Raw genomic sequence first — 26,270 nt, forward strand, 5'->3', positions numbered from 1 at the left:
GCCGCTCGTCTTTCGTCTCTGCACCCGGTGTCGCTGCGACTGCACCGCCTTCACGACAACGTGCATTGATCCGGTCCAAAGGTCGACCGCCTCAGGCACGAGAGCGTGAGTACCATCTTGCACGCAGTCCACAAAGTCCACCCCGAATCCCCTTTCACTCCAAATCGCTTGCGCTCCGGTGGATTTTTTCTTCACTAGCTCAGCCCAACAGCTTCTTCCTACACCTATCTCGAGCTTCGTTAGATTCGTGACCGGTGCTATCTGACAACCCACTGACGCTGTCCAGGCTGTCGGTGCAAGTCGTTGACGACTTCAAGCCAATTCACCTTACCGAAGACTTGCCGACGCGCTTGCCGGTCGTCAAAGCATCAGCACACCGCCCAGTTCCCATAATAGCAACCATGCAGGCACTGGTGCTGTAGGATTAAAAAACAGAAGCTGTCTCAAAAATTTCACCTCACCGCTGGCATACGCGACTTGGTCACGCCTAAAACAACAAAAGAAGTTGTACTTCTGCTTCCGTGGAGCATCTTCGCCTGACCCACCGTAACGACAGGCATTTCGGGAGCCGACCGCCACAATGACAGGTTGTATTTCGCTCGAGGGCTCGACGGAGTGTCCCGCATTTTCGTCATCGTCCATTTCTACCACTGCTAGCCAGGACTAGTAAGTGCTCTGCCGTGCCGACTTGATATGTCTATCCAGCTGACGTTTCAAAGTAATTTCCTCCAATATGTCTCGGACAGAGCCGGCTTCGACTCGGCTCTCGCCTCATATGTGCAGACAAGCTATGTTCAACAACAGTACGGACTCCCAAACACTAAACACTCCTTGTTCAGGACAAGAACTGACTCTCCGTCCAGATTCCAGGAGCGCCTCGGTTGCCATGGTATCGATCTCACGAATACCAGCAATCTCTATCCCCGATTTCTCAAGTCAACCATCTGCAGCAGTCTTGTCCAGGCCTCAGTATCGGCTTGCAACCTGACTTCCGCAAAATCTCGCCCGCTCTGCGCAGACTCATGTGTACGTACCCTATGTGGCGCTTATTGCTCTGCTTGCACTAACATTTGTCCAGGCCGAGTTTGCCGAGAGCGAAGCCTACATTCTGGCCGATAGTGCCCTCTGCTACAATACAACGTCGGACGCACAGCAATTGATACGAGCGGACTTTACGACCTGCGCACTTCCAGACGATTCACTCTCCACGGCACAATGCATCTCCGGCACTGACAACGAGCCGGACAACTGCGGTTATGGCAATAGTACTATTGGGTTGTGCTCATACTGCTCGTCTGGCGGTATTAACTCCACCGACACGTGCTGTTACTCAGCCAATGCGTCAAGTAGATGCGCCGATGTTATCCTTCCCACCATTACCACGACGATGACATTTGCTACCGTGACCGCATCGGCTACCACAACCGCAAGTGGCAGCTCTACGGGGCCGGAGCATAGTGTCCACAAAGGCCTTTCCGGTGGTGCTATTGCTGGAATTGCTATTGGATCTGTTGTAGGAGTTGCCTTGTTGGCGTTCCTGGCGTTCCTGGCCCTTGCGATTCTGAGACGGAGACGGAGCGGGAGTCAAGACGGGAGCGTTTTCAACCAACCATCGCCTGCTAGGAGGGGGGCTACCATGTCCCAAATTGGAGCGCACTCGTCCCACGGAGCCCAGCGGCCATTCGACGTGCTTCCTGGTGGCCGTATTGCGAGGATGTCGGCTTTGGAAAGCCGTGATGAACGCAATTCGCCCACGCCTCCGGAACGAGGAGTGCCATCTGCGGCTGCGTTGTCTGCTGGTGCTGCTGCAGGCTACTCGACACGCAGCAGCAGGCGACATGGTGACGACCGCTCGTCGTCTGACGGCTTCCTCGACAGCCCGGATTCGGGGGTCCGAAGAGGCGTCTTGCGACCACCACCGACTATGCGGAGGACTGGGTCTCTTTCGAGCAACTCCGTTCTCGCCGGCGAAGACCCGCAATCTCCTTCCAGCACTGGCGGGATGTCCTCACCACACGCCTTGACCAGCCAGCAGTCGGAGCAGTTGCCTTTCTTCAAGGACTATTACTCACAGGACGATATCCACCCCGGCGACCGCGTTTCTGTTCTATGGGCCTATCAGCCACGGGCAGCAGACGAGTTCACGCTGGATCGTGGCGACATGCTCAAGGTTGTCGGCATCTGGGATGACGGCTGGGCCACAGGTGTGATCGCTGATGAACGTGCCGAGGACTGGGAAGCCCGGAAACAGGCCCAGCGAGATAGCGGGGTGTCCAACACATCAGGCCGCGGCCGGGAGATATCGCCGGCTGTCAGCGGCGAGATCAAGGCGTTCCCTCTGGTCTGTGTCTGCCTTCCCGAGCACTGGCGAAAGACGATTGAAGGTGACGGATCGACTGAAACTGGTTCGAGTGGGAACCAGGGTATTTATGGACCCTGAGACTACCCGAAAGGGCCTTGACGAAGAACGAAATGCTTCTCAAGTTTTGTATAATGTCTCACGAAAATTGCTTGCGTTCCCCAGTTTGATATCCTCAGTTCGGAGTTTGGCGCCTCCCTGTTCTTTCCCAGCCTTCTATCTTTCCCCTTTCCATTCGCCGAGCTCTCTTTTGATGACGCCTGTACCTGTTTACAGGACTCCCGAGAACTTGCAAACAGCCTTTGCAGCTCACTTTGACCCCCCTCTCATGGTGATCTTTTTCATATTGATGGCCTAGCTACTGCATATAACCATTATTCTAGCTTTAGATTTTTGCATTCTCGCCACGACAAAGCTTAATACCACTTTTTTTCATAACCGATTGATACTGTACAACGCCCTTATCTTAGAGCTGACTCTGTGTCTTGTATGTAATTTAGGTCGAGATATTTCCGAGGCTGTTTAGGCTTGGCTTAGCGCTTTTTTGAAAACGTGAACGGAAATGTAACTGCATTGATGCTGGAGGACGTTCACCTCAATAGTGCTCAATCTCTTCCTGTGCATCCGTCAAACGCTCATAGCGGAAACTTACTGATTCCCTGCATCTCCTCAATATCATTTCACAAGCTAAGGCCTACCCGTTCGAATGTGCCTACTCTACTCTGCTCGTGGTGGCAGTCTTGTGTTGAAGCGGGAGAAAGCCAGGATGGTTCTGGCCTTGTTGTCTATATGATGCTGAAGCTCTTCTTGCTGGACGGTGTACTGATTTTTCGCTGGCCTTTTATAGCCAGGAGTGACCTTGGTCTTTACGAAACTAAGTGCGTCAAGTTCTTTGCTTGCGAACTTACGTGCAGACTCGACCAGAAGTGAGGTGCCTTGATCTAGCGTCTCTGATTAGCCGGCTCCTTACTATCGCTTGCGATTCAAGGTCTACGTTCGGCAACACCATATGTTTACTTGCAGTGCAAGATTGGGAAATCTTTCTTCGTAGATTACGTCTAGTAGTACTTGAAGTGGCATGCGCCAGCGTCGATGTTGATTGCCTACACATCACTGCATCTCGTCCCGGAAAACCCGGACTTGCGTCTGGCCGTCATCGTCGATCCAGGCTCGAAACATGCCGCCGCAGTTGCAGTCCTGGATGATGGAGCTGCGCACCTCGAGCACGGCGCCGTCGCGCTTGTCACGCACGACGACGCTCTCGATGCCGATCAGACCGCCTTCGCCCTCGCCCGTGCGGCCCCAGCGATCGCCTGCGCTCTCCTGCAGCAAGCCGCCGGGACCGGCCACAGCAGAAAGCGCCTCTGCTGACGAGACTGGCCGGAACCGGGCCATGGCGGCCACTGTGTGCGCGGCGCTCACACGCAGAAAAGAGTCGCCATTGCCCGTGCCTGAGAGAGCGAGGGACCGTGTCGTCGTGGATACTGCTGCTGCTGTTGAAGAGGAAGAACGAGCCAGAGAGCTGTACTGGAACGAGATGGGCATGGGAATCGGAAGGCAGTCGGCCAGCAGGCTGCGCAACGCTCCAGACAGCTCCACAATCGGTCGGGCAGTAGCAGCAGCTGTGGGATCGCCAGCCTCCGACCAGGTCTCAGCCCAGGATCCGGCACCGACAACGGGCGTGTCGCCAACCCGTCCCGTCAGCTTGTTCGTCAGGCCGCCCGTAGTTGTGGCGCAGCACACCACGCCGTCCTCGTCCAGAGCAACTGCGCCACAAGTGCCCTGGGGCAGATACTCGTCCGCTGACCAGCTGGCAGTGGCAGCCGATACACAGCCGGCCTTCAGGGCCTTTTGCTGCTCCTTCTCCCGCTCCAGAGCACGAACATGCTCGTCCCAGCGGGTCTGCGTGAAGAAATACGAAGGCTCGACCAGCGGCAAGCCGTAGCGCTCTGCCAGAGCCTCAGCGGTCGCGCCGTAGATCTGCGTGTGGCCCTGGGCACTGGGCGCATCAATGCTGCCGTGGCTTCTGCTGCTGTTCCCCAACGATGGAACCGATGCATCGCGTCCGCCCAGATCGACATCGCCGTGCTCTAGCATCCGACGTGCCAGCAGAATCGGGTTCTTGACCCGCCGTAGTCCCATGACGCCGACTCCTCGCTTTGCCCGTCCTCGCGATACCATCACGCTGGCTTCCAGCTCGTTGATGCCGTCGCGCGTAAAAACGGCTCCATGTCCGCTGTTGAAGAGCGAGTTGTCCTCGAAAAGCACCACCGCAAACGTCGCCGATTCCAGCGCCGATGGCCGCCGGCTGTTGCCGTTCTTCGCTGCGATCTCCGTCATCATGTACGATCTGCTGCGGGAGATCTGTCGCCACATCCGGTGTTAGCAAGCTGTCACTGTTTGCATGTTGGAGAGGCGGATAGGCCTACAATCTCCGTCAGCGCTGATCTGTATGCCCGGTATCTCTCCGGCGTCATCGTCGCGCGTGAAATGTTGCCAGCTCCGCCATGGATGATGAGCCGCGGCTCAGTCCGCACGCTGTTGTCCCTTTTGCACTCCATCATCTTGCAATTGACTGCTATGTTCTGTGACGTGATTTAAAGACGCAAAGACGAGCTGCGAAAGCTTATCGACGCCGAAATCCGTATGTAGACAAAGTAATGAGGGGCGCTGTAACCTAGGACACGGCTGATGTGTTATGTATTTACTGGGCCACGCCCTGCTTGAAAAGAGCATGTTGTCGTCAAAATATGTCAATACAGACGTTGCACTGTTACATTACAATATTGGTATTGAACCACGAACTTGAAAATGAAAGTGGCACGGATTTGTGGATGGATATGTCGGTATCTTGGCTTGAAAAACGTCAATTTGCAAGCACACGCACTGTCGATATTTACATTCGCAACTTTCATTCGACCAACTTTTCGCATCCTCTTGACCGATTTTCCGCTTTCAGTTCCAGACCATTTGCCACATTTATTATCAGGATATTGTTTTCATCTGTCAGTATTGTAGTACCACACGCACACGGTCAGGAAACTCACTTTTGTCATGACATAACCACTCGCGCATCGAGCCACGAAAACTTTGTCCTGTTTCCCTTCATCAGCGAAAATGCTGAGTGATGAGGTCCAATAATATGCGACGTTCTATGACGTTCTATTGTCTATAAAAACCCCCCGGTGCTTAACTCCCCCGGAATCCAAACCCCCAGAATTCGAACCCCCAGTCCCAACTCAGATTTCTTGATTTCGCTTTGTTTTATTCATCATTGCCAAGGCTCCGAATATGCATATATCATCATGAAGAAGGAGTTCTCACCTTCAAGTGCCGTTCCCAGATTTTGTGCCGGTCAGTGGGCTCTTCTTGTTCATACTGGGGGCTCTTCTGAGTTGGAATCTTGTCGAGGATTTGGAGTCCCTCTCTAGTTTCTGGTTTAGCCTTCGCAACCTTGCCGTTGATGCCTTGTTAGCATTGGAGTTAGTCTCCAGAAAATAGCAAGACGGTTAAACATCGCCTGTGATGAAAACCATATACTTGACGCTGCTGATTGTGGCCTTCGGGCACGTTGACAGTGCGCAATGGTACTGAGGCAATCTTGAACAAGCATATTAGAGAGCGTGCTGGCAAGGAACGTTGTATGTTCTGAGTGCATCTGGAAGACAACATATAGAAAGAGGGACAGAGAGGTAAGCGGAATAGACAAGACAATGAATATGAAGAAACAGAAACTCAAGATTCGGGTAATTGAGACTTTTTATGAGCTTTCCATACAAACACGATTGCAATAAGACAGCAAGACGACTCATGACCGTTGGCAGGAGCATTCTTTGAGGGTCTCAAAAATAGCAAGTACGACGACGGTAGCAGAACCTTGATGGCTCATAAACATCAGAAATTGAAGCCATATGAGAAGATAATTGCTTTTTCCATCTTGCCTGTTTGTTGCAGATATAAATATGCGAAAGGACGGAGCTAGGAGACGTGGTTTTGGTTTATATGCGGATATTGCTCCAACATGACTTCCCTTTGTAGCTCTTTCTTACACATATTGCTCGTCGTAGCTTCCTATATAAGCATATCTCATGGTAAGGAAACGGTGGTACAGGATTATTCCTTCCATTCTTTGTTATGATCTTGTTCTTGCCTCAGAGCATGCTTCTCGTTAAGAGTCCCCTCAAATCATAATTTGCGATATTGGGAACAAAGTATGGTTTTCCTGCAGGGAAGCATTGAGAGCGTCGCGTGCAACATCCCTCTACCTGCCTTTTAAGTTGCTCCTGTCTCCTGCGCTCTCGATCAACATATTCCGTGTCTTGCTACATGAGAGTGGCAGAATCCTTTGGTCCATGACGAAACAAAACATCAACACATCATTGCTTATCATGCAACGCTTCTCACCACTGTATTTTCAGATGTACTCAACATGGAAAGTCTTAGAACCAAAATGCCAAGTCATTGTATGTGTCTTTCTGATTTATCAGTATCTTAATATGTACATTTGAATTTCGTTATCTGCCTATATACACAACCCAAAGTATTTCTGACGCGGCAGTGCGACAGGGTGGGGTTCATTTATGCTTCAACACAACTATGTGCGCTTACTTGGCCGTCCATGTGATTTGGAGTTCCACGGCCTGGGATTCCGTGTACACGGTTCCCTGGGTCGAACCACTGGGCAGTGCCTTAGCATAAAAAGTTGACGCACTGTTGTAGGTCAAGTGTTGGCCGTCATAGCCAAATGTGCTGGCAGTGACGGACGACGCGCAAGAGAGCGAGGAATCACTCAGCACGGCACATGGGCCCTTGCTAGTTTTCAGGGTGAACGTGAGACCATCAGAGCTCGCCGTGGCCGTGTAGGTAGCCGGTGCGCTGCCTGAGCGGTACCAGGTGCCACTGGAAATGAGGAAGCCACCAGTCGAGGAGCTTGACGTCGTCACATAGAGATTACCCTGGCCAGAAAGCGCCGAGGACGCCCCGGCTGTGGGAGACACACCGGATGTGGGAGTCGAGGCGGCAGGGGTGGTGGGAGTGGCGGTGCCGGACTTTGGGAGGTACTTGATGCCAGTTGATGGACAGGTCGACTTGGAGCCTATGGGGTCAACAGGCACGAATGTACCCGTCTGGATGTTGCCGCGGACATTGTAGTGGTACCACAGCTCGTTGAACGTGCTGCCATCGCAGTTAATGATGACGTTGTGGCCGAACTTGGCGCTGAGAGCCTTCTGGATGGCGGCCAGCGTGTACGTGGCCGTGGTCGAGGGGACAATGCCGGCGTCTGAAAGCCATTCGTAAGACGGGAGCGTCTTGAACAGGGCCACCGCACTCTCGAAGAAATCGACGACCTCCTGGTGAGGCTCGTAGTCATCGTAACACGTGGGATCCAGGCTGCTGATGCAGGTGCCGTGCTTGTTGTATTCGTGTTCCCAGAAGCTCTCGTCGTTTCCCTTGTAGTCTTTCCAGTACGTCTGCATATACTCCAACGTGCTCGGGGAAGCTGCCCGGAGAATGGCAGTGATGTTGGTCACTTCTCTGGATGTGTCGCAGAACTGGTCGTAGGTCCCATCGCAGTTGTCTGGCCTGCATCGACATTAGAATCAGGAAAACACAGCAAGAGCACAGCTCTGGCGGGCTTCTTACCAAAGGCCATGGACAGTCCACGAATTCGAAGGGCCTGCAGAAGGGTCTGTATCCCAGAACTGCGTCTGCAGCAGGTCGCCACCGGGATAGTTGACACAGCAGGTGTCTGCGGCTGTCGTGTTATGGCAGCTGAGTGGCAGGCTGGCCGTAGGGCACGAAACAACCGTTCCAGCAACAGCAGAGCCGATAGCCAGAGCGGCCTCTAGGAGCAGGATTGTTGAAGCCATCTTGTCTTGGAGATTGAGTGGAGGGATAAAGTCTGAGTGCCCGTCAACAAGGAGTGGGAGCGCTTCCTCTTATAGCTCAAAAGGATCCCTTTTCTTCGCAATCGTGAGATACACGAACAATTAACCAGGGATTGCAAACTGAGTCGCTGTTGTATTCAGAGAACAAGCTTGTAGAAACCTTGCCCGATCACAGAAAAGCGGTTCTTGGCCGTCGTCCTTGGCGGCTTCTTGGTACCTTCCTTTTTGGCTCATTTGCACCGAAAGCGGCCCTACTTGAGTAATCCAGTATTGTTATCCAACTTCCGGCACAATCACAGGGCACACAAAATTACATACTCGAATGCTCGAATGCTCATAGCCAATAAAGGCAATCTCGTTTGCGCAAACACTCATTCATGACCAGTATTCTCACGTACAAGAAGCCTGGAGTCCTCTCGGTCCACTTAAAGGACAAGATACAGACCGATGATCTATCAGGAGTGGTGTCATGAGTGGCGCACGCACTGTGTCGATTCCAGAGGGATCGTCGTCCCATGAGGGAGACCGGAGACATCTTATTGGACAGCGTATTTGACGGTGCAGATCCGCCACATATCCACCCTGCTTTGGTTGGTTCGGCATCGCTCTCACCTAACCTTAACCTTATCATCCACTTGTTTAACACCAACCAAAAAGGGCAGGTCTGCAGGCGGACCCAAGAGCCCTGGCAGTTGTGGCGATCTGTATGCCTTCTTGCGGAAGGTAAGAGTTCGGAGCTCTGTGCATTTGCATAAACTGCCCTGGACAATTTCCATTGACCAATTATGGAAATACCGTATTCGAAGATGCTTCCTGCGGCCTAGTTTTGAGATTACGCCCTGCAGGACTATCAAGACGTGACATAAGTGCATTTACTAATGCGAAAGACATGTAGCCATCTGAACGGGTAGGGCGGAAGCGGCCGGGCAGTCTGAACTGTACTGCCTTAGTTTCCTCGGAGTAAATTGTGTTCACAAGTCCTGAGACATCAGATCGTATGTAGTTTAAGCACAGCACAGCTGCGTTTGTCTAATCTACTGCTGCAGCTGTCCTAACATTGTCCGTGAGCATCTCTTGAAGACATGGCCATGGTCCACACGCACGCATAGCAAAGTGACCTCTTTTTTGTCGAGCTGCTTGTTTTTGTTCATCTTGCAGCAGCTTATGGGTTACAAGTACCGCTGACCAAAGTGCAAATAAACCTCTCATTAGACCACTGTTAGCCGAACTCAGATGATGTTGGGCCAACTGTGGCCACAAGTGCTACTTCTTCAGCCGAGATCAGAGGCGCTTATATCCAACAAGAGTGTTTGTGACAAATGGGCTTTATTAATCGAAACAAGCTTGAGCCATATGCGGAGGCTAAGGCAGTGTACGTCTATTATATTCGCATTTTGCGTGGCGCGCTCAAGCGGGAAAAACCTAGGACAATTTCAGCGACCTCGGAACGCCGTTGTGTTAAGCGGGCAGCATTTATGTATTCTGTGAGAATTCTCTGCCCGAACAATAGACGCCGACTTGTCTTTGTCTGCTGTTGGACCTTCTAGCATGTATTTAAGAGGATGCATCCGATAAGAATGACGACGTGAGACGCCCGAGCCTCTATAGCAGCCGAAAAGCTTTGGCATGATGAAGAGAGACATGATTACCATACGGTTGGTATTAAGAAAAAGGTAAACGCCGTAGGTTTGGAGTCGTTATGATTAGATGCTACATGCCCTTATAATTGTGACAGGCTTGTGAGACAGTTGTGCTCTAGGCAACGGTCTATCCTAAATAAAGAGAGAACCGGGGCATGCTTCTTGCGATAGAAGTGAAAAGCAGCCTTAGACGTTAGCTTGCAGGCAGTCGCTTCCCAAGTAACTATGACCACAGCCCTGTCGGCGAAGGTTACTTAAGACCGAGAGCCATCGTACCATTGGCCGGATGAGGTGCACCGCTTGAACTCTGGCTCCTTGTTACATATGACGCGTATAATTATGCGCGTGTTGGAGCATAAGCGAGAGAGGAGAGGTGATAAAATGGGGCAATGTGGAGTCTTGGATCACCTGCATGCGATGCAGCTAGTGCGTGTCCGTTAATAGCGAACTGGGCGTGATAAATTGGGTGTAGAGGGCATACTAGTGTTTAGCTGCGGTGCTAGTATGGATGTTAGACTTGAGGCGAAGAGGATGACTTATTTTGTAATTCTAGCACTGGAGTTATGTTCATTGAAGCTCACAGAACCGGTACGCTCTCCTTTGTATACTTTGCGGCTTATGATTCGTGATAATAGCGATATAAAAAGCTAGATATTGACTATAAATATGTATTAAACATGGATCTGTTCGTCTATGCATCCCGATCTGTAATATTGTTCTCGAACAGAATGGTTGCTTCACAAAGGAGAAATGGTTCAAGCCTGCATATACTACAAAAGTAGCAGACATCATGGAGACGTAAATATCATTGCAAAAGCCTTGTGCGAATTTGGACCATTTCGCCTTCCGAATCGCTCGAGTCGGAAGAGTGAGACTGAAAAGCTATTGTGGCGACTATAACCTAAGGGGATATCTAAAGCTGACAGCTTTGTTGAAAAACACGGTGTTCATGAGTTCTTGCGGTAGTTGTTAAACTCCCCTATCCACTGCTCCGAGGATGTTCGAGTTCGTCGGCGTCAGACGCGACCGGGAAAAGGATGGGACAGAACTACAGGAGATGCTACGCCGTTACTGCTCACCCCTCTAGTAAAACCTAGTCCTATAACTTCATTGTCAGATCGAATCTCCCCTACATGATTTTCGTAATATTCAGCGATGCTGTGCGGAGGGTATACTGTACACTGCCATCACCTTATCAACACTTTTATTTAATGTCTGCCCACACGCTGGATGCCTCAGCTCATTTAGGGCTATTTCTGCCGATTTGACGGATCTTTTGTTGTTTGTAAACGCTTCGGGTAGCGCCAGGCATACTTAATATTGAGCGCCTATAATGCCGTGCAGTTGGAGATGGATGAAACTGTCCAACTTATCTTGCAATCGCCTGCAGACTGCAAAATGTGATACGCAGAGTCGCTCGCTTTGATTACGCCTGGGCCACGCGCGTAATAATGCCGGTCGCGGCTATGGCATTGAGTCCGTGCTTTGGTTGCCACCATTGGTGTTGGCAGAAAGAAGACTTCACGTCTGCGTACAGTTCCGCGATATGAAGCCGGACACTCTCGAAACGATCACGGAGGCAATGTTAGTTGAATCCAATTGGCTTCTATAGACAACCCAAATCGTCGACACATTACCATGCCGCTTTTAACTTGGGAAATAATCAAGGGAACTTTTGATAGAATATAAAACGACATTTATACGCTCCTTGAATGCAATTGGATGATTATTGTGGCTGTTGCTGTCGTCTCTGTTGTGGCCGCCAAAGTTGTAGGAACACTGACAATGAGTGCGCCGTCTGTAAGCAGCGGCGAGTCGGTAGCGGCGATAGACACGCTGGTTTTCAGTTTCGCGGCTAGGGAAGCACATCTTACAGCCGACTATGCCGTACGGCCTATTTTCAGTTCTATAAGCACCGTAGTATGGCAGTGCATATAGGTATAATCATCGTCCGGTTCCTGTATACTGCTAATATAAGAAACCGAAGCTTCGACATTACAGAGGTTGTTATAAGATGCTTGTTGAAGGCTGCAAACAGCCACCTTCAAGGCCGTGGCGGCTGTTGTCTTGGCTCGAAACACAATCTGTGCTTCCCGCTCTGGTGACCAGGAAATGCGTTGTTTGTTCCTGATGTTCCCCTGCTTATGCTGTTCAGTTGATCCACCAGTTTCGAATAGAATGATCGGAGCTTTTAAAGTACACTCGTGTCGTTTCTTTGTCATCATTTGAAGTCTTTCTAGAGCTGCAAGGTAAGGCTGATTTGCCGTTGGGCGATGCCGAGTAGCTGTCCTCATCGACAAGATTTTGTTGTTGTTCTGTCTATTGTTGTACTGAAAAGCAAATGTAGGCAGTTTAGGAACAAAGGTTAAATGAATAATCGAGTGGCATACAACAGAGAAACAAAAGACTAAGTTTATTGTGCCAAGGAAAAGTTGGAGTAAGCAACTAGTCGACAGTTTAGTACATGTTTATAACTTGATAGAGCTGAAAACACCCCTTCGAAATTCCTTAAACGCGTTAGCTATTAACCGCTTTCCACGCTATCGGTATATCTATGGAACCAGGCTGTATGCCCTTTGCTTTAGCGGTACGGGTTACACACGATCTCCAACTCAAAGGTTACAGCGACGCTTCTCCGGTTGGCAACCTTCCTTTGCGCCGCTCGATAGTATATTTTTTGTCTTTGTGACCAGAGGACCACTCCTTTGGAAATCCTTTGTTACAACTCTATCTTAGAGGCCAGAAGCATTAGTTTCCCCATTGGCCGTGCCTAGTCCAGACAAAAAAGCTTAAACTAGACATCGACAACAGCCTCTGGTTCCTGGTTCACTTCACGATCCGATTATCGCCTGGTTTGGACATGGTTATATGTAGCTAGTTGCTCGTTTTAAAGGCTTGCTAATTGGCGGACATCCTGTCTTTGTACTCCGAAGCACGCCAGCCACTAAGAAGCGCTTTCTAGCTGTATTACGTACACATAAAGTTCCCCGCCAAATATAATAGCATGTTCGCCGGAAGAGGGGTTGCTGCCGAACGTTGTTGGTTTCAAGCCATCGCACATCCCAAGCCTTGCTTTTTGCACTCGACCATTCCGAAATGACTGCAATGAGCCGGTCATCTAGTAGCGGCAGAGCTACACCCACTACCGACAATGACTCTAACGACGACATAGCGAGAAAACCAAGAGTCAAACGACATGCTCCTACGGCCTTGAATTACTTGAACACGATACTCCTTTTTGCCATAGTCGTCCTCTTAAGCGGCTTACTGTGTGAAAAGTATTTGTCTACTCGTGGTAGCATTTTCGACTGTTTCAGGCCACCTACGGAGTCACACCAAGAGCCCCCCATTACGGAAAGAAAGCCAAATCAAGATCCAGACTCCGAGAATTTTGGAACGTTAACGGTAACTCGTCGGGCTGTTCCTGACGTTGGCGACGTGTTCCTCATTGTCGAGAAATCGCGAAATCGCTTTTTAGCGTTCGAAGACGGCAATTTGCGCCTCTATCATATGAGCATGAGGGACTCGAAGTACATCTCAAGACGCTGGCGGTGGCAATGCACCGAAAAGGATGGCTTCAAAGGATTCAAAAACGTGGCCGGGGGAGGTTATTTTGGGCGAGACCTTTTTTGGAAGTTCTCTGCCGACGCTCCTCATCACAAAGAATGGGAGTATTTCACGCCTGTCAAATCTAGAGATGGCTACTACTGGATAATGGCCCTACACTGGTCTAAGCACTTTTATGTGTCAGCCAAACCTGACGGCAACGGGGTATTTGCAGACAAAGACAAGCAGACGCTGTGGGAATTTGTCAAGATTCATCAGTAGGCGCGCAGGAGTGAGTCCAAGCTTTCAAACGGACGCCCATGACAGTTGATTTTGGAGATTTTTCATAGTTACGGAATAGAGAGTCCAGGTTAAGAAACCGGAATGGGGGTTAAATGCTTTTTTGCTTACGATCGTTGCCTGCCTTGGTCAGCTCTTGTTGGCCGTCTGAGTCACGTGCCCGTATTTCCATTATCTTATCGCCTCGAACATAGCGATGACCTGCTACACCGCGTAAACCAAAGAGTAACTCACTCAAGATCGGGCAACGACGACGACGACGCATTATCATATGCAAAACCTTGACCGGCTGTGACTTTGTTAGCCAGATCTCCGCGATATGCTCTTCGCTCTACGGTTCTGCGACAGCTCCGCCAGCTACTCGCTCCCACGTCGTTCCGCCCACCGGATTTCGGTGACTGCGCGTTAAGAGAGGCCCATCCAGCCAGAATCAAGGCGACACCATGGGCCAGGGATACTCGGTCACGACGCCGTCTGCGGGGTCGGCCGGTATCGACGTGCCAGAGCTCGGAGACCTAGTCTACGAGAAATCACTGGGCAGCGCGCGGTTTATGAAGAGCATCCGGGCGCGACATCACGATGGCATCGCCCTGGTCAAGGTTCTTGTGAAGCCGTACACGCCGATGGCGCTGGCCAGCTACCGCGACAAGATTCTGCGTGCGCATTTCCACGTGTCCTGCTGCTTCTGCGTGATCTTGGCTGCTGACCATCTCCATCAGGCGAACGACGGATCCTGGCCAACGTGCCAAACGCGCTGGGGTATCAGCGCATAGTCGAGACGGAGACGAACGGGTACCTGGTGCGACAATTCCTGTACAACTCGCTCTACGACCGGCTGAGCACGCGCCCATTTCTCGAAGACATCGAGAAGAAGTGGCTGGCTTTCCAGCTGCTCTGTGCTCTGCGAGACTGCCACGCCCGCAATGTGTACCACGGCGACATCAAGACGGAGAACGTGCTGGTGACGTCGTGGAACTGGCTGTACGTATCGGACTTTTCGGCGTCCTTCAAGCCGGTACTGCTGCCGGACGACAACCCGGCGGACTTTTCGTATTTCTTCGACACGTCAGGCCGTCGCACCTGCTACTTAGCACCCGAGCGATTTGTGCCAGCTGCGGTGGCAGCCGAGGCAGCTCTGGGCAGCGATGAGTATGACGGCGATGAGGGTCGCAGTAGTCGCAGCAGCCGCGGCAGTCGCAACACCACGTCGTCAGCTCGGCCAACCCGCATCACGGGGGCGATGGATGTGTTTGGGGCGGGCTGCGTGATTGCAGAGCTCGTGCTGGAGGCCCCGATCTTCAGCCTGAGCCAGCTTTTCCGGTATCGTCGCGGCGAGTACGACCCGGCGATATCGCACCTCAGCCGGATGCCGGACCGGGACTTTGCGGAGATGATTGGGCACATGATCCAGCTGGACCCGGAGGCACGGTTATCGGCGGAAGAGTATTTGGAGCGATACCGCGGGACGGTGTTTCCAGACTACTTCTACAGCTTCCTGCACCAGTACATGGAGGTGATCACGGATCCATCGGGCCAATTCGCTGGGTCGGGAGCGACGCGCAACCTGGGCGAGGCAGACGAGCGGATTGACCGGGTGTTTTACGACTTTGACAAGATCTCGTACTTCCTGGGCTTTCAGGACGTGCAGGGCGTGGCAGAGAAGGGGCCGTCGGGGCGGGCTCCCCGACCTCCACGGCTGGGGCTGGGACTGCTGCCAGTGCGGCTCAGCATCCCGACCAAAGAGCACGACGTGTGTTTGGGGGCGCAACCGACTACGGACAACGGGGCGCTGATCTTCCTGACGCTGATCGTGGCGTCGATCCGAAACACGGCGCGGTCGGCATCGCGCATCCGGGGGTGCGACGTGCTGCTGGCATTTGCAGAGCGGCTGAGCGACGAGGCTCGGCTGGACCGGGTGCTCCCATACCTGATGGCGCTGCTGACGGACCGGTCAGACATGGTGGTGGTGGCGGCGGTGCGGTCGATCACGCAGCTGCTGGGGCTGGTGCGGACGGTCAGCCCGGTGAACGCACACGTGTTCCTGGAGTACATCCTGCCGCGGATGCAGGTAACCATCCTCAAGGGCAGCATGGGCAGTGGCCTACGGGAGGCGAGTCCGGTAGTGCGGGCGACATACGCAGCATGTCTGGGCTCGCTGGCGACGATTGCGAGCCATTTCTTAGAGATGGCGGCCAAGGCAGACCGGATGGCGGGAGCAAGCTCGGAGGCGGACGGGGATGGCAAGCTGGGGACCGGAGTAGACGGCAGCGACAACAGCGGCAGCGGCAGCGGCGATGTGGCCGGGGTCACTCTGGACGGGCTGTTTGACGCGGCACAGAGAGACCTGTTTGAGATGTTTGAGCAGCACACCAAGGCGCTGATCGAGGACGCAGACCCGTATGTGCGACGGGCCTTTGTGACGTCGGTGCCGGAGCTGTGTCTCTTCTTCGGGGCGGCAGACGCGAACGAGATTATCGTGACGCACCTCAACACGTATCTCAACGACCGGGACTGGATGCTGCGGTGTGCCTTCTTCGACACGATCGTGGGGGTAGCGACGTTTTTGGGCAGCGTCAGCCTGGAAGAGCTGATGCTGCCGCTGATGATCCAGAGCCTGACAGACCCGGAAGAACACGTGGTGCAGGCGGTGCTGCAGGCGCTGGCCGAGCTGGCCGAGATCGGGCTGTTCTCGAAGCCGATGGTGTGGGAGCTGGTGGAGATGGTGGCACGGTTCACGATGCACCCAAACATCTGGATCCGGGAGGCAGCAGCGCGGTTTTTATCGGCGGCGACACGGTTTCTGTCGGCAGCGCAGGTGCGGTGCATGTTCATGCCGCTGGTGGCGCCGTATCTGAAGCCAGGACTGTCGGGCCTCAGCTGCTCGGAGCTAGACCTGCTGGACCAGCTGCAGCGGCCGCTCTCACGGGCGGTGTTTGAGCAGGCACTGGCTTGGGCGACGAAGACGGACCGGGGGCTCTTCTGGAAGCCGCTGCAGAAGCTGCGGGGATTTCCGTTCGGCATGTCGTCGGGGGCTTCAGGGAGAGCACGAGAGGCGATTCCGCGGACGCTGGCCCGGATGGCCCGCAACGACGAGGACGAGCAGTGGATCGGACGGCTGCGCAACCTAGGGCTGACGGCCGAGGACGAGTTCAAGCTGATGGCGCTGCGGGAGTTTGTGTGGCGTCTGGGCCGGCTGAAGCTGCACGAAGCAGCCAGCAGCAGCCAGGCCGAACTGGCGAACAACAGCAGCAACATCAACGGTAGTGGGAGTGGCAGCAGCAACAGTCCCAACCTCAACAGCATAGTGGCACTGCGCAGCCTGGGAATCGCAGTGCTGACGGTGCTCTTTGACGACGAGCCGCAGAAGCAGATGCGGGCAGCCGGACTGGCGAGCAGCCTGGTAGCAGCGACGGCGACGGCCATGGGACTTGATGGCGGTGCGCCACGGTCGATCGAGGACGCGCTGCAGGATGCATCCATGACGATCGACGACCCGATCTCGCGGCGACGCCGGGCAGCACTGAACGTGCACCGATCACGACTGAGCAGCCAGAGGGACAGCAGGTCGGCAGTGCAGGGAGGCATCCTTGCCGGAGAGGCAGGCGAGACCGGAGAGATGGGAGAGACGAGAGAGACGAGAGAGACGAGAGAGACGAGAGAGACGAGAGAGACAGAAACGGCAAGACCAGGGTCTCCGGCATCGACAGCCGCAGACGATGCATCAATGTCGAGCAGACGCAGCAAATCAATACTACAACAGCGATCGAGCGCAATGAGCCTGCTCAACCGGCGAGAAAGCGTCAAGTCGGGGGCCGAGACGGCGACGACGGAGACGAATGCGTTTGGCCAGGTGGAAGGTCGATCGGCGCTGATCAGCGACATCCCGACCCGATCGCCGGCACCATCAGACGACGACAGCCTGACCAGCGGCACGGCCATGGCCGATGCAGCCGAGGCGAGATACAGGGCTCATCACACGTATGCTGGCAGCGACCCAAACGTTCTGAGGATGCTGGATGCCATGTACCACGAGAACTACCCACACGACGTGGCCGAGTTCAGCCCAATGGTAGCACCGGTGTCGAGGAGGAAGATGGCAGCAGCAGCAGCAGCAGCAGCAGCGACAGCATCAGGTAGTGGTGGTGGAGGCATTGGCAGCGGGCTGCGACGATTTGGGGGTGGCGGAAGCGCAAACGGTCACGGAAACGGAAACGATGGCAGAAACGGCAGCAGCAGCCAGACAGACGTCTGGCGGCCAGCAGGACAAATGGTGGCAACGTTTTCGGAACACACAGGCGCCATCAATCGGGTGGTGGTCTCGCCCGACCATGCCTTCTTCCTCACGGGCGGCGACGACGGCACCGTGCGCGTATGGGACACACAGAGGCTGGAGCGCAACATCTCGCACCGGTCGCGACAGGTGTACCGGCATTCTGGCGGTGGTCGTGTGTTGGCGCTCTGCTTCATCGAGAACACGCACTGCTTTGTCAGCTGTGCGAGCGACGGCAGTGTGCACGTGATCAAGGTGGATCACGTGCCGGGATCATCTTCGTCGAACAGCAACGGCAACGGCAACGGCAACGGCAGCGGCAGCAGCAACAACGGCGGCGGCGGGATGCCGCGGTACAACCGGCTGCGTCCACTGCGCGAGTACCAGCTGCCACGCGATGAGTGGGCGGTGTGGTGCGAGCACTTCAAGCAGGAGGCGAGCTCGGTGCTGGTGCTGGCGACGAACCGATCGCGGGTGCTGGGCATCGACCTGCGCACGATGACGTTGCTGTTTGCGCTGGCGAACCCGGTGCACCACGGGACGCCGACGTGCTTTGCGGTGGACCGGCGACGCAACTGGCTGGTGGTGGCGACATCGCATGGCGTGCTGGACCTATGGGACCTGCGTTTCAAGATGCGGCTCAAGGGCTGGGGCGTGCCGGGAGGTGCGCCCATCTATCGGCTGGCCATTCACCCGTCCAAGGGCCGGGGCAAGTGGCTGTGCGTAGCCGGCGGGACGGGGCACGGCGAGGTGACGGTGTGGGACCTGGAGAAGACGCTGTGTCGAGAGGTGTATCGGGTGGGAGGAGGTGGACCGATGAATGGGAATGGAAATGGGAATGGAATCAGCACCAACGGTACTAACGGAAGCAACGGCACTGCTGCCAACAGAGAGAACCTCATCAGGGGCTACGAGCCGTGGGATGTCGACGAGGACCGACCCGAAAGCATGCTGGGCCGGTTTGCCACGAGCCTGGACCCGGCATCGGTGGGAACCGGAAACGGAGAGGCCGGAGGCAGCAGCAACAGCAGCAGCATCAGTCCCGGTGTGCTCGGCGGTGGCGACAAAGGTGTGCGGGCCATGGTGGTGGGCTCGGCGACGTCGGACGACACGCGCGACGTGCGCCACGCTTTCATCGTCACAGGTGGCAGCGACAAGAAGCTGCGCTTCTGGGACCTTTCGCGCGTCGAGAACAGCGTCGTGTACAGCGGCCTGCTGCCAGACGAGCCGCGTCCGACCTTTTCGTCCCTGCAGGTGACGACAGCCATGACGGTCAGCACGGAGCGGCTGCCGCGGAGCGACGGCGGTGTCGTCGGCCTGTCACAGACGAAGAAGGGAGCCAAGCGGTCGGCCAGCGGTGGAGCCAACGGCAGCGGAACCAACAGCAACAGCAATGGCAACGGCAGCAGCAGCAGCAGCGTGCGCCCGTCACGGTCTACCGTCATTGCCATGCAGCAGCAGCAGCTGTTGCGCAGCCATCTGGACGCAATCCTGGATGCGGCGCTGCTGGAGAGCCCGTACACGGCAACGGTGTCAGTAGACCGAATGGGGGTGATTTTTGTGTTTTCGTAGGGAGGACGGAGTCGGAGGACGGAGGAGTCTGTATGCGTTCAATGTATGCGTGTATGCAAGTATGTGATATAGAACTTATACAGTATAATTCACCCTTATACGACTATGCAGTATAACATACCTGATAACCATACCATTTAGCCGTAGTGGAGTGTGTCTCGGAAAGAGGGCCGGCACGAACTGGTCGCCCAGTTTTAGCCGGTGACAGCTCGCACAAGAGCCACCGTCCGACCGTGCGGCCAGTTCGTGGCCGCGCCGGACTGGCTTCTTCCATCTGCGACCGCCCTGCGACCGACCTGCGACTGGCGGAAAGAGGAATACGAGCGCGTCGACTTGTGCTTTATTTGATTTATGATCGGTAACCAGAAGTCGGACCCGCCACACACACACGACAGCCGGCCAGCCAGAACGGCCCCCAAAGCGAATGGATGGATGGCCGGATACGTTTGTCCACTCTGTCGGGTCGCCCTCTGTCTCACTCCGAGTGTGTCGGGCTGGTCCTGGTGACTGGTTGTTGGTTTCTGGTTTTCTGGTTTTCGGTTTTCGGTTTTCGGTTTTCGGTTTTTGGTTTTTGGTTTTTGGTTTTTGGTTTCTAGTTCTCTGGTTTGGGGCCCGCTTTCCTCCCCTTGACCTCTCGGAACGGTCGCTTCCGCCTCCCTAGACGAGTGCCAGCAGCAGCAGCGACGCGGATGGCTGGCCGGAAATCCCACTGTTCTCTCCTTGCCGTCGCACTGCGCGCCATCGCGCCATCGTCTCGCAGAAAGCACCACACGCCCCCCCTCCTCCCCGGGAAGAGGGAGGGGGCGTTTCGTCTTACTATTTGGTATTAATACTCCGTAGCAGTCTGCCAGCAGAACGACATGTACGGAGTAAGATACCATGTACACCAGCTGCCCGCCTCGCATGAGCCAACTTGCTCTTTCTGGGTTGCAACACCGACACTCTGTCACCCGACCCCACCTTGTCCTTCCTTTTTCCTTTTTTCCCTTTTCCTTTATTCTTTTTTCCCTAATTCTTTCTTTCTTTCTTTAGCCTTTTCTTCTTCTTCCTGTCTTCTCTTCCCTTTCTGCTCGTTTTGTTTCCTTCTTTTCTTCTTTCTTTCTTCCCCTGCTCTCCCTCCGCCCTCCCCCCCTGGTCAAATCCCGTTTCCTTCCTCCTTCTCAGTCGACCGATGGAGACTACTCGTACAAGCGCTGCAGCACGGCAGAGATAAAGCCAGTAGGAACCACTCTGCTGGCACCACCCGTGCCGGCTAACGGCTGCTTGGCCTGTCTGTCCCAGTCCACAGGGTCCGCAAAAACCGACGCCTGCAACGCTCCTTTACCAAGGACAGCTCCGTCCAGAGTACGAGTACCTCGCTTCCAGCCAGCCATTCAAGGCCTTTGACTTCTGGCCCCATTTATTTCGGCCCTTGTTGGATCCGTTCTTTTTCCCACGTCCGCTTTCATTTTGGGCAGGAGCGGAAACCGCAAAGACTCCCTCGTCCCTTCCCTGCGCCCCGGCTCCTGCATTCATGACTACCCTTGTCCCAGGTACTTTAAACAAGTACTTTCCCCGGCACCTGGCCCAAGTACTCCGTACCTTGTCCAAGTAGTCCCTTCCCAGCGCAGGTAAGCTGCTGCTGCTGCTGCATCGTACCTGCCATTGTGCTTCCTCGTAACTGCCTACAAAGGGAGCCCCAGATCGGCCTGGCTGCCCTCCGTCTTCCTGCTTGGCTTCCTCTCCGCTCCTGCCTTCTCGCCCATCCACTTATGGGGTCGGTTTTTCATATAACCATAAATCCTCATCCTCACTTCTCACTTCTCGCTCTCTACACTTCTCGCTCTCTACACTTCTCTCCGTCCTTTTCACCCTCACCATCTTCGTCGCCCTCACCCTCATCCTCGCCATCGCCTGCCATCGCCAGCCCTCGCCCGCCACGCCATGGCCGACTTGGACGACTCGTCCGACTTCATAGAGCCAGCATCCGATAATGTTTCTCTCCGCACCGAAGAGCTCGCTACCGTTACCTCTGACTACGAGCCCACCCTGAACGAATCCTTGGTGGGCTCGCTCACATCCAGCGTATACGCTCACGTATACGAGAATGGGCGGTGCGTTTGTGTCACTCTCCCCCTGTACAGCATGCGGCTCTAACCCTTCTTCTCGCTCGCCTAGCCGCTACCACATGTATAAGCAAGGCCTGTATCCCTTGCCCAACGACGACGGCGAATATGGCCGTGAGAGCATCCGCCATGCCCTCTTCCTGGACCTGCTCTCGGGCAGGCTCCATCTCGCCCCCATTGGAGACAGTCCGCAGAAAATCATGGATATCGGCACCGGCTTTGGCGATTGGTCCATCGAGAGTACGTAGAGCTTGGACGTGATCCAACAGCGAGTGCGAACGTCCGCAGAGGTAATGAGAGACCCAGACTGAGAACTGAGAGCTAAATCGCCACCTTCGGAACACTTACAGTGGGCGACAAATATCCCAGCGCAAGAGTCATCGGCCTCGACCTCTCTCCGATTCAGCCCGTGTGGGTGCCGCCCAACGTGGAATTTGTCGTCGAGGACGCCGAGGAGGACCAGTGGATTCACGGCAACGATTTCGACTTCATCCACTTCCGCGTCGCAGCCGTTGTCCTCAAAGACCCCATCCGCGTGGCCGCCACTGCATTTGAGTAAGTCGGCCTGGGAAGATGCAGCTTGGACAGCAATACTGACGGCCGGAACAGCAACCTGAAGCCGGGCGGCTGGATCGAATTCCAGGAAATTCTCCCTCGTGTCGGCTGCAACGACAGCACCATGCCCGACGACTACGCCATGCAACGCTATTATCACACCGTCTGCGACATCATGGCCCGCAAGTACGGCTGGGATGCCTTCGTCGCCGAGCGGCTGCCTGTCGAGCTTGAGCGCATTGGTTTCGTCAATATCCAGCGCAAAGTCTACCACGTGCCCATCGGCTTCTGGCCCAAGGACAAGAAGCGCATGCACCACGCCTTTCTGTACCGCGAAGTCGTGAACGATACGATGCCTGCCCTGCGTGCCAAACCGCTGGTCGGAAACGACGTTGGCTTAACGCCCGACGAGATCGACAGCCTCTTCGCCGACACCCGCGCCGCACTCTGCCTTAAGCGTGTCCACGCCTACGTTCCCTTCCACTTCGTCTGGGCCCAGAAACCGCAGCGCATGAGGTAACGCGGCAGCGGAGCATCAACTGGCGCTTCCAGACCGATCATTCACCGGCCACATCACCGGGCCATATCAGCATGCCCAGGCCTGCCACACCGCAGGCTAGGGCCCATGTGTGACAGCAAAGTGCCGAGCCAGCGCCAGTTAGTGGCTGGCGGCCAAGCAGATGTCTGCATGCCTGCTGTCGGTCTTGCCGAGACCAATCAGTATGCAAAGCGTGATGACTGCATGTGTGTCTGCGTGTGTGCTGACCACTGCAGCCGGATTCTCTCGCCGGCTTACAAGCCACCAAGCAGAGATTTATCCGTGATTCACAAGACTTTCAACTCAAAGCCGTGACCAGCCACCGAGAAAGCCCGGGAGCCAGTTGCTGCCACGTGACTCGGACAGACGAACTAGAGTACTATTGCAAATAAAGCGTGACCGGGAAACAGAAACTCCAACTTGTTCGTGCCACGAATATCTACGGCTTGCGGCCGTATGTGACATACATGTCAAAGTACGTATGGAAATTCCTGTTGCAAAGCTCGGCTCGGGCCTCTTCAGCAAATGCCCTGACCTCATCGAGGCTCCAGCCGAGAAACCGAGTGAATAGGGCCAGTGACATGGTCTCGATTCCGCCATGGAAGTTCTCAAACACCCAAGCTCCCAACTGCTTGAGGCTTGGGTCTCTGGGCCACGGCCCGATGGGCCACTTGTATGGGACTCGGACGATGTCGACAAACCCAGCCTCTCTCATCAGCTCGGCCGCCTTTCCACAAGTGTCCAGGAGATAGCCAGACTTTCGGCTAGCCTCCAACATCAGATCGCTCCATCTCCTCATAGCACTGTCGCTGGGGAGAGAACCATCGGCACACTGAAGGGGAAAGTCAATGTCCTGAATCTCGACCCATCCCTCCGACTTCAAAAAACTGCCGGTAAACATCAGCGTTGCGTGTCTTCACTTGTATGGGTGTCAGACTTACTGGAACGCCTGATAGTAAAAGTTTGACCAGTCTCGGAAAGCACCCGTCATCATTGAAACATGGATGTAATCGTACTTGAAGCTAAAGGTCCACGGCTCCTCCAGATCATCAATCTGGAATTGGACATTAGGGGGAACGCTACAGCATATCAGCAGACAGACATGGGGCAGATAGATAAAGCAACTGACTAGTACTCCTGAACAGGTGCTAGATCAATTCCAACGATCTTGTTTGTGTTAGTATACTGAGAACAAAGGTGAAATAACAGGACGGTGAGACGAGCCTCTGCTTCGGGATGGGCTTCGGCTGCATTTCGGTGGTTAGTGTCACGTTGAAGAATTATACAATACACGCCAATTTAAACCCACCAAAATCTATGGCCCAGTCACCTGTCGATCAAGGTCAGTTCGCTGCTAATGCAAAAGGGCTTGAAAGGGTCTGTAACATACCGCGGCCACAGCCCACATCAAGCACTCTGTGCAGATTCCTGAAGGGAGCGAAGGCATGCGCGCCGAAGGTAGCGAGACACAAATGGTACTGGTATTCTATAAAAGAGGTTAAACGCTTGAACATGGGTTCTGAAAAGAGCATTTACCGGCTGACCTTGGCGCTGCAGCTCTTCCTACACCCATGGACATGGTCAGCTTCATGTGTCTTGTGTGTGGCCTCGGGAAAGCTCCACATACTCACCTCGTCCGTTGGCAGAACATATTTGCCGTCCTTGAACCCGTGGTACTTGCGCCCATTCTCCTCACAATGTCTGGCGAGACTAGAGCGCAGGGAAGCAGTAGACGAGTAAAGCGAAATATTCTTATATTGAAGAAAACAGCGAGTCAGTCTTCACAAGCTGGCTCTGTAAAGTACGGTATGCGTACATCTCCGAGGGCTGAGTCAGCATCTGAGCGTCCATCCTGTTCAGACAGTAAGTATTATATCGCGGCTGTGAATAGAGCAAACATCGGACAATATACTCACGTCGTCACTGTCAGGATCAATGTTGTGGTTATCAGCGAGGTCGTTTTCGTCCATGACAGAAGATCTGTTCAGCAACGTGATAGACCAGCCAAGATATATAGCAAACAGCAGCGGCTGCTTTTCCTTGCATGAACGCTTCCAAGCAAGGGGGCCTATCATAGAATCAAAAACGTCCCAGAGACTTGCAGAGTATCCAGACGTTGTGGAGGAACAAAGAGGCTCGAGGAAAGTAGCAGTTGTGTTGATGCGGACGTGGTGTAGACGCTTTGAGATGGGAATTCGTCGCAATTTATGTTTCCAAGATCTGGACATCACACAAGACGCCTGCAGGCAGTTATCTTTCATAGCGACAAAGCCGGTGCGTCACAAAAGGTGGCAAAAGGCTCGTGATCGAAGAGCCAGATGGTTGGCTTGGTTGAGGGAGTAAGACCTTGCTCGGGCAGCCGCATAAGTGCTTGTACGAGCAACAGCAGCAGGAGAGAGCCAAGACGAGTTATCAAATTCGGGAATCATAAATTGCAGGGAATACTGATGTCCAGCCAGGCAGCCAATATGTAGACCAGCATAGGTGCATGGAAGCGATAGGCCATACGGTACTGGGCAGTTGCACAAAGACCGTAATGGCGAAGCCCATTTAACCCCGGGCTAAGGACCTGTAGCGATGATGACACCATTATCTCTGTTGGGCGCATGGTGCCTGAGAGCAATGCCTCCGGCCCCTTTGTCTTTGTTAGTGCGAGAGAAGACGGAAGTGGTAGCACGAGGCGGCAGCACAAAAAGAGGCGACTTTCTAATGAGAAAAAGCGGTTGGAGTTAGCCAGGCAGCTGCATGCCACACATCAGAGCACATGTTGCGCGACTAGGCACAGGGTCTGTATGCAAATGCGAGTCATCGTCTCCAAGTTCTCTGTCATGGTGAGATGTGACACCCGTAAAGAGGCCAGAATCGGCGATGGGATAGAGAAGTACCGTGACGAAGTGACAGACAGAGACTATGAGAGAGGAGAGAAAGGAGAGAAAGCAGGAGTGCCGTGATTTTCAGAGGCACACGCTTTACGCTTTCTGTCGAGGCCACGGAGTGAATTTTGCAAGTTTTCCGGCTATTAGGCCGAATACAAGGCGCTGTTGGCCACACAACAAAAACAGGCCTGGTCCACGTTGCACGACGCATATTCGTAGGAGCGACATGTGTTCCTTCCCGTAATATGAACCGTTGTAGGGAAGGACGGGGTTTGTATTGAGTAGACGAGGTGGGAACTCGTTTTGGCTTTTTTTTATTCGTCTCGGCATCCTCCAATGATACCATCAGAGTCGCTTTCCCGCGGCTGAAGGCAGCTCGCATCCGACGCCGGTGAGATCCTTGCTTTATCAGCACGCTGTGATGACAGGGGGGTCAAGACGAGAATTGTGCATCCCAAATGAGCGAGAAGGCGGGAGATGATCCGCGGAGGAAAAGCAGCAGCGACAGAGTGGACACTAAATGAGCCGCAGCCGGTCAGCAAAAGCTATACACCCTCCTCTTTTGCTGTGTCTTTTTTCTTCATGCTTTCTGACAGTCGCGATCACTAATGCAGCGAATCA

General features: G+C 54.1%; 6 protein-coding genes across 6 annotated transcripts; 3 read left to right on the forward strand and 3 right to left on the reverse strand.

Moving 5' to 3' along the window:
• Window positions 1–580: 580 nt before the first annotated feature.
• On the forward strand, window positions 581–2,440 carry CMQ_789 (sh3 domain containing protein; the record flags this gene model as incomplete). The annotated part of the gene is made up of 4 exons (XM_014317868.1): window positions 581–666; window positions 720–803; window positions 864–1,026; window positions 1,079–2,440. 4 exons carry the CDS (start codon window positions 581–583, stop codon window positions 2,438–2,440), a joined length of 1,695 nt encoding a protein of 564 aa, XP_014173343.1.
• Window positions 2,441–3,469: 1,029 nt separating this feature from the next.
• Window positions 3,470–4,923, reverse strand: CMQ_988 (L-asparaginase precursor; the record flags this gene model as incomplete). The annotated part of the gene is made up of 2 exons (XM_014318067.1): window positions 3,470–4,723; window positions 4,789–4,923. The coding sequence occupies 2 exons, from the start codon at window positions 4,921–4,923 to the stop codon at window positions 3,470–3,472; spliced, it is 1,389 nt and encodes a 462-aa protein (XP_014173542.1).
• A 2,040-nt stretch (window positions 4,924–6,963) lies between these two features.
• On the reverse strand, window positions 6,964–8,229 carry CMQ_680 (ribonuclease t2; the record flags this gene model as incomplete). Its single annotated transcript, XM_014317759.1, has 2 exons — window positions 6,964–7,942; window positions 8,003–8,229. 2 exons carry the CDS (start codon window positions 8,227–8,229, stop codon window positions 6,964–6,966), a joined length of 1,206 nt encoding a protein of 401 aa, XP_014173234.1.
• A 5,947-nt stretch (window positions 8,230–14,176) lies between these two features.
• CMQ_1386 (protein kinase) lies at window positions 14,177–19,923 on the forward strand (the record flags this gene model as incomplete). The annotated part of the gene is made up of 4 exons (XM_014318465.1): window positions 14,177–14,390; window positions 14,453–19,349; window positions 19,479–19,535; window positions 19,794–19,923. The coding sequence occupies 4 exons, from the start codon at window positions 14,177–14,179 to the stop codon at window positions 19,921–19,923; spliced, it is 5,298 nt and encodes a 1,765-aa protein (XP_014173940.1).
• Window positions 19,924–21,498: 1,575 nt separating this feature from the next.
• CMQ_593 (methyltransferase type 12) lies at window positions 21,499–22,755 on the forward strand (the record flags this gene model as incomplete). The annotated part of the gene is made up of 4 exons (XM_014317672.1): window positions 21,499–21,668; window positions 21,733–21,920; window positions 22,031–22,235; window positions 22,290–22,755. The coding sequence occupies 4 exons, from the start codon at window positions 21,499–21,501 to the stop codon at window positions 22,753–22,755; spliced, it is 1,029 nt and encodes a 342-aa protein (XP_014173147.1).
• Window positions 22,756–23,212: 457 nt separating this feature from the next.
• On the reverse strand, window positions 23,213–24,743 carry CMQ_447 (sam domain protein; the record flags this gene model as incomplete). Its single annotated transcript, XM_014317526.1, has 7 exons — window positions 23,213–23,660; window positions 23,715–23,827; window positions 24,164–24,259; window positions 24,310–24,336; window positions 24,405–24,483; window positions 24,590–24,612; window positions 24,690–24,743. 7 exons carry the CDS (start codon window positions 24,741–24,743, stop codon window positions 23,213–23,215), a joined length of 840 nt encoding a protein of 279 aa, XP_014173001.1.
• Between the last annotated feature and the right edge of the window lie 1,527 nt (window positions 24,744–26,270).

The sequence above is a fragment of the Grosmannia clavigera genome (assembly GCF_000143105.1).
Source record: "Grosmannia clavigera kw1407 unplaced genomic scaffold GCSC_140, whole genome shotgun sequence".
In the NCBI taxonomy this organism is placed as follows: domain Eukaryota; kingdom Fungi; phylum Ascomycota; class Sordariomycetes; order Ophiostomatales; family Ophiostomataceae; genus Leptographium; species Leptographium clavigerum.